Source organism: Dermacentor silvarum, chromosome 1, assembly GCF_013339745.2.
Source record: "Dermacentor silvarum isolate Dsil-2018 chromosome 1, BIME_Dsil_1.4, whole genome shotgun sequence".
NCBI classification, from domain to species: domain Eukaryota; kingdom Metazoa; phylum Arthropoda; class Arachnida; order Ixodida; family Ixodidae; genus Dermacentor; species Dermacentor silvarum.
The window spans coordinates 123,221,855-123,237,603 of NC_051154.1; the positions used below are offsets into that span (position 1 = coordinate 123,221,855).

Consider the following 15,749-nt stretch of genomic DNA (forward strand, 5'->3'; position numbering starts at 1 on the left):
CCTACAACATGCGTAAAAACTATAAAATATACAGCATAAACATAGAAGAATGTTTGAGTACACATTTTTACTAAATTTAAATGCAAGTTTGTAATGTCAACTTCAAAAATTCAAAGCTGAGAAAACATGTGGCACAGAAGCTTCTTTCCAACGTAAACATAGACCACAGTTTGTTGTATTCCATGCCCAAGTTGTGTGCAATGTTTAAGCTCAAGCTTAAAAAAAAGAAAAAGAAAGCTGCATTGTAAGCTTGACATAACAGTGTAGCATCATAATGTGTGCAATACTAAGTAGTAATATTATTGGATAATTTATTTATTTATTCAATTTTATTAATGGCATATCAAACTAAACTTTATGGCCACTAATGAGTTTTAGATAAATGTCCTCTGGGGAAAATCTTCAATCTAGGATAGTTGGAAAATTTTCATAACTGTGATTAGGCACCATGAAATGAAATATGGAGACAGAGGAGAGGTAAAAATGTGAAGACAGGAACATTGTTTTCCTTCCTTTTTTCGTTCTGTGCTTCATTCCTTGGCACTTCAGTGACATGTGTGAACATCTAAAGGGATGTTTGTGGCTCTTTTGACTCTTCAGGAGAAAAGTTAAAGATGAAATTCTATCCGACAGCTACTGACAGTTTGCTCTGCTAAAATAAAGAATGTTTAATTCACATAACACAAGAACTAAGTGTGTTAGGTGCATATATCCTTGGAGGAAGGAAAAGAGTGGCTAGTAATGGTGCCCTTACTTTATCTGTCTCAAGTGCCAATATTCCAACACTAAATAATGAAACAGGCTACATGATTCTAAGCTGCTTTACTTATTTCTGTGTAAATCACTTAGCAGGTTGTCAAATGTGCATGGATTGTCTTGCACAAATACTCTCTTTACCACATCCTTGCTATGAAGTTGCTTGAATTGTGTCAAGAGGGTGAAGAAATGAATGAGCCCACCCAAACGTATGCTCAAGTTGCATAAAAAATTAAAATGGTCACTGCAGCATCTTAAAAGATTTGAAAATTAAAAGCAGGAGAAAAGAAACAACTGAAGGGAAGATAAATAGAATAAAATTTGAAAAATACAAGTTTCACAACTCAATGCACAAAGTATGTTTCCTCAGTGACTGTGTAGCCAGAAATAAAAATGTGACATTTTCAGTTTCATGCAAAGTGCTAAAAATTTGGCAACAGTACTACCTCAGGGCAATAATGTCATATGCTCCTGTGTAAAGCCGTGCCATCATCATAGCCAGATCATTGGCCTCTGAGCCACTGTTAGTGAAGTAGCACACCTAGACAACAAGAGAATGCAATGCACCAAGTGTCATTTATAAATAGCCAAGCCTCATGCAGTCCAACCGCATATTATATACCATAATCAATGGAGAAGCACAAACCATGCGAAGTAACAGAGCTCTGTAATACAACTCTTTTAATAAATGCTAAGAGCTCTCAGGGAAGGCAGGTAAAGGCAAAATGGTAATTAAATCGTCTTTGTATGAGGTCAGACAACAAAATTTCTAGGTCAAGCTCTGATGTTAAATTCTTGGGAACTTTCAGAGCCATGTACAGTTCCAGTAGGTGACCAATCGGCGGCATGGCTAAAAGAAGTTGAAGACAACACTGTTATTTTTATTTTTTTTAATTAACACTGTGAAAGATCCACCACCTTTTACTAAAATACGACATTCCAGAGCTGGAATAGCTCTGAAAAGTCACATTTCAATAAATTTTCATTAGTTTTCTTAGTTTTAATACTTGCTCCCAGCCAGGTAGGCCTCTGCTGAGTGTTTATCTTTAAATTTAGACTCATTACAATATGATCGTAGTAAATAATCTATAGATAATAATGAAGCAATACACACATCCAACACTGCTCATTTGCCCACTTTTATTTATTTATTTATTTACCCTCAAAGCCGAAGGCATTACAAAGGAGAGTGGGAAAAAATACAAACATAAAAACAACAGCAAGATTTAGTGAGTAATAATAACAATGTCAAACAGGCATGTACTTAAACAATCGTGGTTAGTGCCTCGCGAAAATGTTGGTTATTAAGGATCGATGCAATGTCTGTGAGAAGTTGTGATTCAACAGCCTGTTAGTTGTGTTTGCAGCAGCCTTGCTTCATTATAATGCACAAATAAGCTCAACCTTTAGCACTATACAGCAACAAAGATGAAATGCATTTCAAGCCAGTCACTAAAGAAAAGATAACCCTGACTGGGCAACAATTAATCAATACATAATATGATGCTTTAAGAGTGTGATCTCAGAGTGAGAACATACAACAGAACCCTCTATTGTTATGTTTTTCCACAGCAGCTATACATGAACGCAAGAACTTCATTTCATAGGACCAAGCTACAAATATAGCTGCGAAAATGTCAAGTGAACCAATATGTTATTTCTAATAGTTGCTGTTAAAGAATATACTTTGCATATTAGCAATGAATTTCATTCAGTAAAAGCTAGAACACACAATGTGCTAGCGTCATCTCACTTTCAGGTCCCCAGGCATTTTTGCAGCAAGTTTTTCAGCAAACTCGTGCACAGTGGGATAAAGATACACATTAGATGTATGCCAGAGCTTCTTCAGTTGGTTCTCAGCAGCAGCAACTACTTTCCTGCGATTGCAAAGAAGAACAGTAAAATTACTTCCAAAGCAGAAGTTAGGGAGAAATCAACACCAAAAATATTGCGGCATATATAGTTCCAGCAATTTTGGAATTATTTATACAGACACAAAATTAAAACAAAAACTACAAACAGAGCTAGGCTACTCTTAGAAATCGATTTTCTTTCAAAGTCAGCCAGATGTGGTCATCTATATATATATATATATATATATATATATATATATATATATATATATATATATATATTGTGATGTAAAAGAACAGCACCGGGGCTCAGCTGCTTGCGCAAGGAGCGAAGTGGAGGAGGAGGAGGTGGGCAGATAATAGAAACAGCTGGCCCAGGAATGGGTGCTGTCTCTGTGTCTCCTTTATTCCATTACAATGGCGCAGTCGACAGGATGGCAGCATGAGTAGAGTCGGACAGTCCGTCGACCAACGTACTGGCGCATAGCCGGAGATGGTCATGTGAGGCCGCAGTCATTGAGGAGTCGGAGCTTATCGTAGATGTAGTTGGTGACGTCTTCAGTGGGAGCTTGTCCGCGCAATGCCTCCTTTGGTCAGTGCGACCACATACGCATGAACTGGTTATCGTATGTGGATGAGAGCGGGCTGAAGGCACGCACTAAAGCTGCACTAAATTCGGTCCAAGTTTGGTGATTACAGCCATCGTATCGATCAGTAGCGCACCCAGGATCTCTTCCAGGGGGGGGGGGTGAATTTTTGTGTGTTTGGGGGGGAGGACGGAGCAAGAACTTTGCATAATATGCAATTTCCTTGCTTTAGCCAGTGGAATCCAACAGAAAATGACACTAAGGATGAGGATGATGTTTATTTCTTTAGCATTTTACTCAAATTCTTGAAAGAGCTTGATAGGGCCAAGAAGCCGGTCTGCAGAGCAGTCCAGGTGGTCATCCGTTGAAGCTCTTACCGTAACGGTCATGGCAGCAGTGAGTGGTGGCAGTGTTTGAGGAGGTCACTTATGACTGGTGGAGTGGGAGAACTCAGGAAGGTCAGTAATAGCGTGGATAGAGCACCACGCAAACTCGGCCTCACGGGGGGGGGGGGTTAGAACCCCCCCCCCCTCTCATAGGTGCAACACTCGCATCGATGCCATGCTTTGGTGGAATCCCTAAGTCGGCTCTCACCAATCGACATTTTGATGTCATCAGGCCAGGAGTGCCGACGGTCCAGGGAATTGATGGTTTGCAGCCAGAGTGTCGGATTATCCGGAAACCCCAAAAATTCTGGAATTGCTGTGAGAGATGGCCGAGGCAGTGCGGTACGTGCCAAGGCTGTGGCAATGGAGATGTTGGCATTTTCAAAGTACTTGGTCATGGCAGCGATTGCCTGTGTGAATACGGCGAGGTCACTGGAAGCCACATTAAAGGTAGGAGTGATGACCTCTGGCGTCGAGACTGAGGTCGCTTGCGGCGTGGTATGGGAAACAAAGCACAAGGGAGCGTGTACAGCGTCCCTTGGCGCCGAGGTAGTTTCCATATCCATGGCAGTTGAGTTGCTGACCTGCTGTGTTGACGGTTGCAAATAGCATGCTGGCTTGGACAGGAACTGTAGTGAGTTTGGTTGCAGAAGCCCGAGTTGGAGAAGCAGCGGGACGCGGAAGTGTGCGTCTGCTCCGCTGGTCGGCTCGTTGGTCGGCTGCGCCATTGCCTCTATAACTGGCACAAAAACAAACTTGATGTTTGCAGTATGTAATGGTGTACTGTACCTTCGTCAGTGGCAAAAGGACCGCTCGGAAGTATGTTACCTCCTGGCGGTTCCGAAATGCTTTCGCACAAAAATACTGCGAACAATTCATGACACCCCCGAAGGAGGGCACATTGGCCAACGAGCCACGCTCTGCAAGCTACAAGAACGCTTCTGGTGGCTGAAGATGCAAAGCAATGTGCCACTATCCTACCACCACTGCTGGAAACCGCTACATCATTGTAGCTGTGGACTATCGGTCCAAATACGTGGAAGTGACAGTCGTACCATCCCTGGCATCTGCTCATTTAGTCGAGTTTCTGAAACACAGGTTTTAATGGAGGCATGGCTTGCCAAAGAAACTGATATCAGATTGTGCTACAACATTTCGCAGCTGGGAACTACGAAAGTACCTTTCCACGGCAGGATAGAGATTAGATTATGGGGTTTTACGTGCCAAAACCACGATCTAATTATGAGGCACGCCATAGTGGGGGACTCCAGAAATTTAGAACACCTGGGGTTCTTTAACGTGCACCTAAATCTAAGTACACGGGTGTTTTCACATTTCGCCCCCATTGAAATGCGGCCGCCGTGGCCGGGATTCGATCCCGCAACCTCGTGCTCGGCAGCCCAACACCATAGCCACTGAGCAACCACGACGGGTTTCCACGGCAGGGGTGCAGCATCATTACACATCCGCGTTTCAACCAGGCAAACGGCCTTACTGAGTGAACAAAGCAGAGCATTCAGGCAAGACTCCCTTCATATACAAAAGTAGAACAAAAGGAGAGGCCAATTCGGACTTCCACCTTCCGGCAGCTGGCTATGCGGTTAACACAGCGCTGCAGACGTCTACTGGTGTGACGCCGTATGAAATTATTTATGGGAAGCTGCCCCAGCTGAAAGCGGTCCTCAGGCTAGACGCTCCCATTAGCATAACATGCTCTGACAGTCGCACAGTCGCCTGCCAGAAGATCAGAGTTGCGGCAAAGGAAAAAGCCACATAAGCGCAAGAAAAACAGAAGCACTGTTATGACCGCCGCCATCGACCTGCCCCTGCGTACAACATCAGACGAGGTGTGGGTGCGAAGAGGCGGCAACTTTCCAGGCAAGGAGCTACTCGCAAAGTTCGAGGGGCCTTTCACCATTACCAATCGCGTTGGAGATAATACATGGCGTGTTAGCACCTCAGATCCAAGCTTTGTACTCGACCGGCGGAAAAGAAATAACTTCGCAGTGCACGTGTCACGCCTCAAGAAAAGATTACGTCAATTGAACTGAACTGTCGTTTCTTTTTCGTTTGCCAGGTCCGCAGCGTGGCCGAGTGTAATGTGGAAGAATGGCACCGGGGCTCGGGCTGCTTGCGCGAGGAGCGAAGTGGAGGAAGAGGAGGTGGGCAGATAATAGAAACAGCTAGACCAGGAATGGGTGCTGTCTCTGTGTCTCCTTTATTTCATTACAGTATATATATATATATATATATTAGTGATCACAAAGTATATTTATTTTTGTTAACTACATACATCAAAAGGCCTGATGTTCAGAATGGTGCAGCTTCCATGCACTAAAGTCTTTTAAGAATTCAAATGATACCTACTAATGAAATAATTATTTGTTTTGTTCCGAGTAATAAATACTTTAACACATTCACCGTGGCATGGGTGACCGGTATGTCACAGCAGTTATTCCCTCTGTGCAGCTGTAAAAAGGCAAGTCTTTACTGTGGTGCAGAAGCAGCGACGTTGCAAAAAATCAACACTAACAAAAAAATTTTGCTGCTTATGAATGCAATCATGGTGGTACGATCACATTGGAGCTCAAAAAGAATGCACAGGTGCATGACTCACATGTGGGTCACAATTAAGCACCTGGGGAACATGATGTACGTGTGACCCAGTGGTGGGTATAATGATTCACCTCAAAAAGTACTGCCATAGTGAACAGCTGTGTTCAGACTCTACATGTGTATAGCCAAGCATGAATAAATAAAATAATGTCACATTGAACTTCTGTGAACTTGAACTCAGTTAACTTGACCATGTTTGTAAGTAGTGTATACTTTTTGCCCATACTTTTATATGTCAGAAAAGCGCTTTATTTGAAACTTAATATGGCAAACAATGAATAATTAAAACTAGGAGCAACAGCTGATTATTAGATTATGAATTCTACTGGCTGTGCTGAAGCTACCAAAAGGGATAATTCCTGTTCATGTTGCACGGCACACATTACCGACACTTCAGGCACTCCTCCTATTGCATATGCAGAGAAGAAAAAAAAAAAAAGGCATTGGGACTAAGGTACACGTGCACAAGGACTTGGGAAGACAATGCCAAGAAAGGAGGGTCTTCAGAAATATGGCAATGGCACATAGGTGTGGAAATGCCGGAAATGAAGCCAAGAGTTGAATGTGCATGCAAGCCAATGAATGTGCAGTGTACAGTACCCACTTCAGGGCAGAAATGTTCATCATACTCATATTTCAAACTGATTGTTTAATTCAAACGTCAGATAATTCAAAGCCATTTTGCATGCCCTATTGACATCAAATTAGCAGAAGTTGAAAGTATGACATTGCAAATAATTCAAAATAAGGAGCATAGGGCACTTTGTATCATTTGAAGAACACAACAAGAACATGAAATAACATGGTACAACTGGGAAAGAGTGCATTTGAGAATTATAGCTGCTGAGGCCAGAAAGCTTCTTCAAAACTAGAGAAATGATGTTGCTTGTTTCACTCACGGGTGGCAGTGACCAACGCTGACTGTAACAATGCCAGCAAACATGTCAAGGTAGCGTTTCCCCTTGTGATCCCAGAGCCACTGCATGTGGCCTTGTGTGAGCAGCAAGGGTTCCTTGTACAAGAGGTTGCTGCTCAGACTTGGATTCAAGTGGTGCTTTCGCAGGGCCACAATCTCTGTCCATGGTTTTCCCTGAAGAAAGGTAGGTAACAAGTGCAAGAAACCAGAAACAGCATTGTAACACAAAAGAGCAAGCTTCAGATTATAGGGAAGTTGATAGAATGAAAACCCTCTTCTACTGAGCATAACAAAATGTGTTCAAAAAATATGTGGCATTTCATGGAAAGAAAAGAAATTCCATGACATTTCGACATTTTGCACTCAAGTAATTTCTTTTAATGGTTTGACTGAGCAAGATCGGTACCTTGTTTTTGTCATATATTTGATTCTCTACTCTGTCCATGTCTTATAACATTGTTTTCCCCTCATCTTTGTTATAAGGTGTGGGAATTATGAAGGTTCATATTTCCCCGCGTCCTTACGCGCGCCACGGAAGTGAGGAGAGCAGACGCCTTTTTCCCTCTTCCCGTTCGGGGAGCCAAACGGCTTTTCGTGCGGTGGCGCGATCCTCTTGGAAACCGGTTGCAAACGCAGCGGTTTATAGTAACTGCAAGATTCAATGACATGAATGAACACCATGCTCAGCACTCCAGTGAGCATCTGTGCCTTATATCTGACTTTTCTCTATCACCAGCATAAATTATTAGTTACTCGACAATAGCATGTGCCAGGCAGCGTGTTGTTACATAGCACCTCTGAAACAATAAATCACTTCTCTGCATGGGCAGAGCATATTGAAGGACTTTCATACGAAAAAGGTGCTGATGAACTAAAAAGTTTGTGAAGCATTATTTTGAATGCAATTCTCACTTATGCTGTGTGAACAATCAAACCCACTTATAAAATGATCCCACTTAAAATTCACACACTGTTTGTACAAACAAAAACAGAGAGAACATCACAATTGCATGAGCTAAATGTCGCTGTGTCTAAAGTGTAGCTACACTTCTGATTTCACAGTTTTTATTCTTGGCAAAAATAAGCTAACATTTTTCATTGCTTGCCAACTTTTGAAAACATGGTGGAACTTGACAGGCACCCTGTGTTTTGAAAATGTCTAAAAGTGGCGATTATTAGTGGCATAATGAGGGCACTGTTCTTATATACTGGGTGTTTCACCGAACACTTTCAAAAACTCTTAAAGGTTGCCTGTGGCAGATAGCACAATTCTAGTTCATGAGCCGGTCTACTAGAAGAGGCGGACATTACTTGCACAAAAAATTGAGTGCATAATCAACTAATTAACCAAACTTTACCAATTAAGTTTTTAACTAATTACTTTTTAACTAATTACCTTATTGCTATTAACAAATGGTAGCCGTGGAGTTCACAAGGCGGATCCACTTGGAACGAATTCTCAGGATGACACCAGTTTCGAGATATTATTTCCCGAACTTTGCGGAGAAATGCATTGGCGTACCAGTTAAGGGTTCTTTAGAAAATGTCGCTTTTTGCATTGAAGCACACAATTAACTGGAACGCCAATGCATTTCTCCGCAAAGTTCGGGAATTAATATCTCGAAACTGGTGTCATCCTGAGAATAATTTTTTAAGTGGATCGCCTTGCGAACTCCACGGCTACAATTTGTAAATTGCAATATGGGCCCATCAGGCAATCAGTTAAAAACTTAATTAATAAATTTCTGTTAATTAGTCGATTATGCATTTAAATTTTTTGTGCAAGTAATGTCCGCCTCTTCGAGTAGACCAGCTCACTAACTAGAATTGGGCTATCTGCCACAGGCAACCTTAAATAAATTTTGAAAGTATTCGCTGAAACACCCTGTATGTGCTTTTGGTATGCCACAGGAAGCTTAGTGACTGCAAGAGCCTTCCAAAACAGATGTTTTTAGTGAAAATAAAGAAATGGATAATATTGTGCTCATGAATTTCTCATTTTATTGAGATATCAATTATATGGACATTCCAGGCGAATTTTCGCCATTGTTGTCACCATTGCCATGAGGTTCGACATATATTTACGTATATGTATGCTATATGTTTATGCACGGCGTATATGCAAGGTAGCTACTATACTATTCAACAATCAAAGTTGCTCAGACCAGGTCTTACGTTCTTGGCTAAATTATTCCTCAGAATTGTTGAGAATGGCAGCCCCCAAACAAATATCATGAATTCGAAACATAACATTCACAGCACATGGTATTTATCTTAAATCTCCTCAGACAATTATATGACAAAATTGCAAAACAATATCGGTGCTCAAACCTGAAAATGATGTAATTTTACTGGCGCAACTCTTTATGGGAGCGCAGTGGCACCTGTGCAATTCCATTACAGGCCTTACATGACATATTAAAAGCTTTTAAGGGTGCCAGAAATTTTCCCGCACGTGTGTATGTCGTGTCTGCATCAGATGAGCCCCCGTATACTAGTTAGAACACCGTATGAGGAGTTCAAGCGCAACGCTAAACCTTGCTATCGCTGACAGTGCTTAGCCCCTCCGGGTGAAACTGCCAATTTTTTTTCAGTAACCAAATCTATGGCAAAAAGGAGATTTCCATTTCTTAAAGATCACTTTCATGGGGAGTTGTTATTCTGTTGGTCAATTTTTGAAGAGCATGACTTCATGACATGTGCTCCTTCATGTGCAACATGCTTAGCAGGGGACGAGCAAGGAGCAGTCTCTCAAACACTGATACTGCTACCCTGTGTCAGTAGGCTCTTCAGAATATGCTAAGTGTCTGTGAATCACAGTGTTATACACACTGGCTAATGTGGAAAATGAAATGTGCCTTCTAGTTTGTTTTATTGTGCTTGCATTTCATTCCGGCCATGATGGTACCACTGCAGTACACAGAATTAAACACAGGCAATAAGACAAAAGAAAATGGGCGAGCTCATCGAGCCTACAGAAACACATTTGCTCATTTACTGCTCACTAACCTTGTAAGGCTCTGGCTTCTCATCACATGGCGGGATTTCCGGAATAAATGTTGCCATTTGCCGTATGGCTTTAATGCCTGCAACAAAATATGTGCCCTTTATAAAGTAATAATAAGCCGACCCTACAATGCAATGAGGTGTAGTTTGTAAAAGCTTATAAAAGCATCCACTGCAATTGCTTTCATATTAAGACTACAGGATTAAGTGTCATGTTATCAGTACAGGATTTTTCATAGCACAATGCCACAAAAAATACTTATAGTTGCTATTAATTTCGGCTCATTCTATAATTTTAACAAAGATCATAAAATATATGTCGAGACTACTAGCTTAGCTGTCAGGACAGCTTTGCCTCTAATGCCCCATACAATAAACTCCACAGCTTTTGACACGTCTTACAATCTAATGCCATTAATGAACTGTCAAAAGTCAGGAAATATGTATTCGTCGTGTGCAGCTACCTCTTGTAATTTGGGGCACTGAACAGGCTTTAGATCTTTCACTACAAGCTGTTCACATTAACAGATTCACCAAAATATTGTGAAGGTTTATTTCTTTATAAACAAAAATACAATACAGATGCCAGCCATTTATCTTTTTAACTAAACTTGTGGCACTCAGCCACAAGTTTAGCTGTATCACTAGAAGAGAATTAAGGACATCACTTACACGATAGACTGCAATTCATGAACAAAAACATTTAATTGATAACTTTAGGGTGCATGCTACAAATGAAGAATTGAGGGAAGTCCAGTGCTCAAGGCATGTTCATTTAGCAGAACCCTGAGCCTGGCACGAGTCGTGTCAGCCTACATTGTGCAAGAAGAATACTTCATTTTGCCCTGCAATGCATGCTGTAGGCTTTTTGATAATATAATAAATAGAATGCCTATGTGTTGCAGAATACTTTCGGGGATGTGTAACTCAAAACTGAAGCTTATCTTAAGTTTTCTGCTAAATGGAATGGCTTCAGCACTGCTCCACTTCAATTCTACAATTGTAGCATGTGCCTTCATATAAGTAATTAAAAAATTGCTGGAACGTTGTTATTCAGCTAATTACTTCAATTCGCTAAGCATGGCATGTTCATCCCCCCTTCAAGCAGTCCACTTTCAAGGGCCCCTAAACCACTTCCGTAAAATATTTAAAAATCGCTTGCTCCTCTCCGGGATTTTCCAGTTGCTACTCCACACACTGTGATGCCAGCGGGGTCATGCACGTGATGGAGTGAAAGCTGTCGACTGGTCTGTATATAAGGCACATCAGTTTCAATCTGTCTGCTAGCATGACTCTGCCATGCAGTCATACGCCTGCTTTTCCTTGTCATCTAGCTTGCCGGTCGTGCGCCATCAACTGATATCACCTCATGTAGCGTGTTTTGCACTGCGTGTGCAGTGGCAACAGCGTGTATCCAAAGAGCGTGGAGTCCTAATAAGCGGAAGCTGATGGCATTTTGAAACAATAAAAGAGCACCAACGTGGCTTTCGGTACTGACGTAATGTCCACATATCTTCTAGTGAAGTACACGGCGAGGGTTGCGAAGGCAAGAGAAACCGCTCGCTCGCGTTCAAGCTCAGATTGGTCTAGGGCCACTTTAAGAAGTGAAACTGTGCGCTGTTCCATGGGCTTTTTTTAAGCTTCTTTGCGTTTCTGTGTGTCTGTTGGTCAATCTCTTGCCGACTAAGGTGGGCTAATCTCGGACACCGTGTAATAGTAAACTGGACTGGTCCCGGAGGTGGTGTATTCAAAAGTAGGCCGATCCAAAGACTGTGTCATCAAATGTGATGACTTGGTGGGCCGACCCTCACACCAGTGCATGATCTGTGTCCTTACAAGGGCTTTAATGTGGTTAGTAAGGCGCGCGCCAATCCTGCAGGCAGTGCAATCCTCATAATGCTATCACATATTAAGTGGTATTCACATGGGGGACTTCTCCCGAGGGTAATGTAGATTTAGATCCTTGGGATATACTGGCACGTACCCACTCTGGGGGACTGGCCAGATGGATAATGGGCGGGGCCATCTATGACAGCATTTCCGGTAAGCCTCCTCTACCTGCCCGACGAACAACAAGGTTGCGTGCCACCGCCAAGCAGATGCATTTGCGAAGGTTGGGCGCTTCTCCAGCTCCCGAGGCCACGCCGCCTCATGAAAGCGTAACGAAAACGTGGCATAGAGGTCATGTGGTGCGCTCTCCATGCCAAGAAGAGGTGGGTTTCTCCTCGTGTGAATACCACTTTATAGTTGCTCAGCCGTAGCATGACAACCGACCTTATCTGCCTCTTCCCCTGGGTTTAACGTCAGTGTCTCACTGAGCATACATAGCAGGAAATATCCCGCATAGGTATGGTGCAGAGAAGGAATGCACGAAAAACATCTACAGAACAAAGAAGATTTGCAAAGAACGTTTCACAAAATAGACTTAGTCAGAGGCCTCCACAGTTGTGTGGTGAAGGCGAATGATTGATCACGTCTTCATCAGGGTTGTTGAAGCATTAAACATGCATAGCTATGTTTCACACTTCTCTGTACATCCACCCTTGAACACGATGCTTCCTTCAACACTCATAAAACGCCACACTTAACTGCAAGTCATCACTGGATTCATGTTGCATGTCATAAGCCCATATGTGAACTTGTGTTTGCATAGATGAATTAAGGTGCAAACAATTACATAACTTGGAAATAAAATATAACTGCATAAAATATAACTGTGTTTAATTGAAACGATTCAAGAAAGCTTTGTTTAATGTAGATTCCAATAAGTGTGTTGAATATGCTGTAATTCTTTTAAAATATCTCTTTGAAATAAATAAAGTATAGCATAAAAACAAACAAACAAAGATTAGGAAAGATTGGCATAACTTTCATCAGCTAATACAGCATAGACTGCGAATGGCTGCCAGCATCACTAAATAATTCTTTCACTTCATTGCTGATGTATCACTGCCTCGTGCATCATGTCAAGCACATGTGAAGTCCTTAAAAACACGGCACACACGCACGAAAAGATTGGCCACACAGCAAAAAACTAAATAATATGGCAAATTAATGTCAAAATTTGCCAGAACACATACGCACACATAAAAATCAATACAAAGAAAAAGAAGTGGAAAAAATTGCAAAAAAATTAGAACATATATAATCATAAAAGAACATTAAAAAAAATATCACACATTGCAGCATAGACGGCAAGCATAGATTAATTTCTGGAGTGCAGCACAATATGTCCTATTGTTATGGCCTAACTGAACAGCTCGAGATGATGATAAATTGCAAACAGGCATTGAAAATACAAGATGGTGAAGGAGTTTAAAAATTTTTCTGCAACTGAAGGAAATGACAAATTGTTTCTTCTTCATTAAAAACGAAGCAAAGCTTGGAGGTTGAGAAGCAAGACTGGTAAAGGTTAAAATTTGGGGATGGAATTCTACAGCAGAAGCTCATCAATGTCACCTCACAATGTTGTGAAAAGCACTGATCTACATGCTGTGGAAAGTATAAATGCTGCAAAACAACTGAATATAGGAGGACGGACAATCGAGAGCACATGTATTTTAACGACAATAAATACTGAAATGAGAATTTGTCGGAAGACAGAGGAACACGTACGACAAGTTCAAGCAGAGATGAGGCCATAGAATTGATGCACTCATTCATAAAGATATGTCTGTTTGTAAAGGTGCATAACGTGGCAAGGGCTGTGCTGTAACCATCAGTAAAGGAGTCAAGGATCTTGTGTTAGAAGTGAGAGGTGTTTCGGGGTATGTACATGATTGGCACCAAATGAGGCAAATGCAGATTTTAGACGTAATATGCAAGAGCAAGGTTTCAGTTCAGTAAACATATTGGTTATAGTGGAAATAAATTTGCCTAGGTGTTCCAGAGCAGTTTTTCTATACCAGACAGCAACTTGAACGCACCTTGCCATGGCAAAGCTTAGTGCCCATCAAATAGATACTGCATATGGTTGTATCGAAAAAGGAAAGCTGTCACTGCAAACCAGAGCAGTGCATGAGCAGTTTTCTATGCCACACTTGACCGTAGAAATCAGGACATAAATTTCAAAGTAAATTAAAAAAACTAAAAAAAAAAGAAAAGCACACCTCACTATTTAACATGTTAAGGGCTAATCTATGTGAAGTGCTAACATTATTGTTGCTTTTGTTTGGGATTTACTTGTTAAACATGTTGAAACACACGAGTGGTAAATAATGATGAAAAGCTAGTTAGGTTCCTGCCTTTGCAGGTCAAAGCCGTGCTTTCGAAAGCAAATATGCCGCGTATTTGTAACGATTGTTTTCCTTCGGGCCTAATCATCCCTTATCATCGGTTGGTTGCACGGTGATCGACCACAGCGATAACAGCAGCGTGCGAGCCAACCACGAAGGGGAAATAACCGAAAAAGTCGTTTCAAAATTTTGCACCGGTGTGGACATTCGGCGCGCGTGTCCACCGGTGTGGACACGCGCGCGCTTAATCAGTAGTCGTGCACTTGTAACAAGCGCGATATGACTTAGCGACGCGGTGGAAGTTGCAGACATTTAGAAAAAAACAGTACACATACCCCACTGAGGTGTAACTGCACGACGCACGAAACATTTTAGATGCATTTTTCTTGCGAGCGCTGGTTTCACACAGCTGTCGGTGGAAGTGTTGGAAGAACGTGTTCAAAATTGGCAGAAAACCAACGGTTTCTCCACGCATTCGCGCCCTTTCACACACGTGCTCTGTTACAACATCGACTGCGCTATCACACGAAAGTATCCTGCAATTTTCAAGCAGATATATCCATGCATTTATCTTCTTCCTTAACGGAAGGAGTGGAATACGGTTTCAAATGTATCAGCGTGCGGTTAGCACACTTCATAAGTGCCGCAATGAGGAAGGCCGCACATTAAATATTAGCGCGACGTCGAGCCTAGGCCACCCAGGCTTTGCTACCAGCGATAACGAAGCCACGTAGCACGTTTAGTTCGTTCAGCCATCGCATTTTCGCCGTGATGAAAAAAAGAAACGAAATGCAACTTTTGTGAAGTAAAAGTTTATTGCCTTCGTTTTCTTACCACGCATAACCTGCCGTGCCTTGCCAACCTGCCATGCGATCCCACATGTGCATGGTCCCTATGCATTGCCAGGTGATCGTAAAATCGTAACTGATCGTAATCACCTGGCATCGTGGTCACGTGGTATCACCTATAAAGTTCCTCGATGCGCCCGCGTAGGCGAGCGAGCGCATCGAGGCACCCTACTGCCCTACATAGGTGTTCTGTGGCCCTACCATCACTAGGGTGCTAGCCACCCTACCATTACCTCAACTGATAGTGTGGCTTGGGGCATTGCTTGGGGCTTGGCTACATGCATTGGCAACAACGGCAACAGCTGCAATATGGCGGCTCCCAGCGATGATGAATTAGAAGAGCGGGGTGCTACCAGCGCTGATGCCAACCCATTTTCCTTTCAGCGCTTTGTTAATACGCGTAGCACGTCTACATCTGAATACGCTCCAAATGAGCTCGGGGATTTAATTACTTGTGGTCAGTATGTGCTCCAAACTCGTCGGAAATGTCTTGTTGTCGTAGACGATAAGCCAAAAGGTATGCTTATTAGCGCGTTTCCCACCGTA

General features: G+C 42.2%; 2 protein-coding genes across 9 annotated transcripts in view; one reads left to right on the forward strand and one right to left on the reverse strand.

Annotated features, from left to right (window-relative positions):
- Positions 1–15,064, reverse strand: part of LOC119435966 (alanine--glyoxylate aminotransferase 2, mitochondrial-like) — a 54,838-nt gene extending 39,774 nt beyond the window's left edge. For both annotated transcript variants that reach the window (XR_007468477.1, XM_049673056.1), the window contains exons 1-5: positions 14,691–15,064; positions 10,124–10,200; positions 7,098–7,288; positions 2,510–2,633; positions 1,203–1,297 (exon numbers count right to left, since the gene is read on the reverse strand). Coding sequence is in view for 1 of the 2 variants with exons in the window: in XM_049673056.1 (XP_049529013.1) it covers positions 1,203–1,297; positions 2,510–2,633; positions 7,098–7,288; positions 10,124–10,200; positions 14,691–14,736 (533 nt within the window). In the remaining variant the exon portion in view is untranslated. The remainder of the gene's footprint in view (positions 1–1,202; positions 1,298–2,509; positions 2,634–7,097; positions 7,289–10,123; positions 10,201–14,690) is intronic.
- A 97-nt stretch (positions 15,065–15,161) lies between these two features.
- The window catches only part of LOC119435967 (uncharacterized), a 49,207-nt gene continuing 48,619 nt past the window's right edge, over positions 15,162–15,749 (forward strand). For 2 of the 7 annotated variants that reach the window (XM_049673071.1, XM_049673076.1), the window contains exon 1: positions 15,162–15,660. In XM_049673071.1, the coding sequence (XP_049529028.1) occupies positions 15,513–15,660 (148 nt within the window). In that variant the 5' untranslated portion in view covers positions 15,162–15,512. Of the gene's footprint in view, positions 15,721–15,749 lie in introns of all 7 variants that reach the window. The other 5 variants (XM_049673059.1, XM_037702680.2, XM_049673065.1 and 2 more) reach the window with 4 other exon arrangements.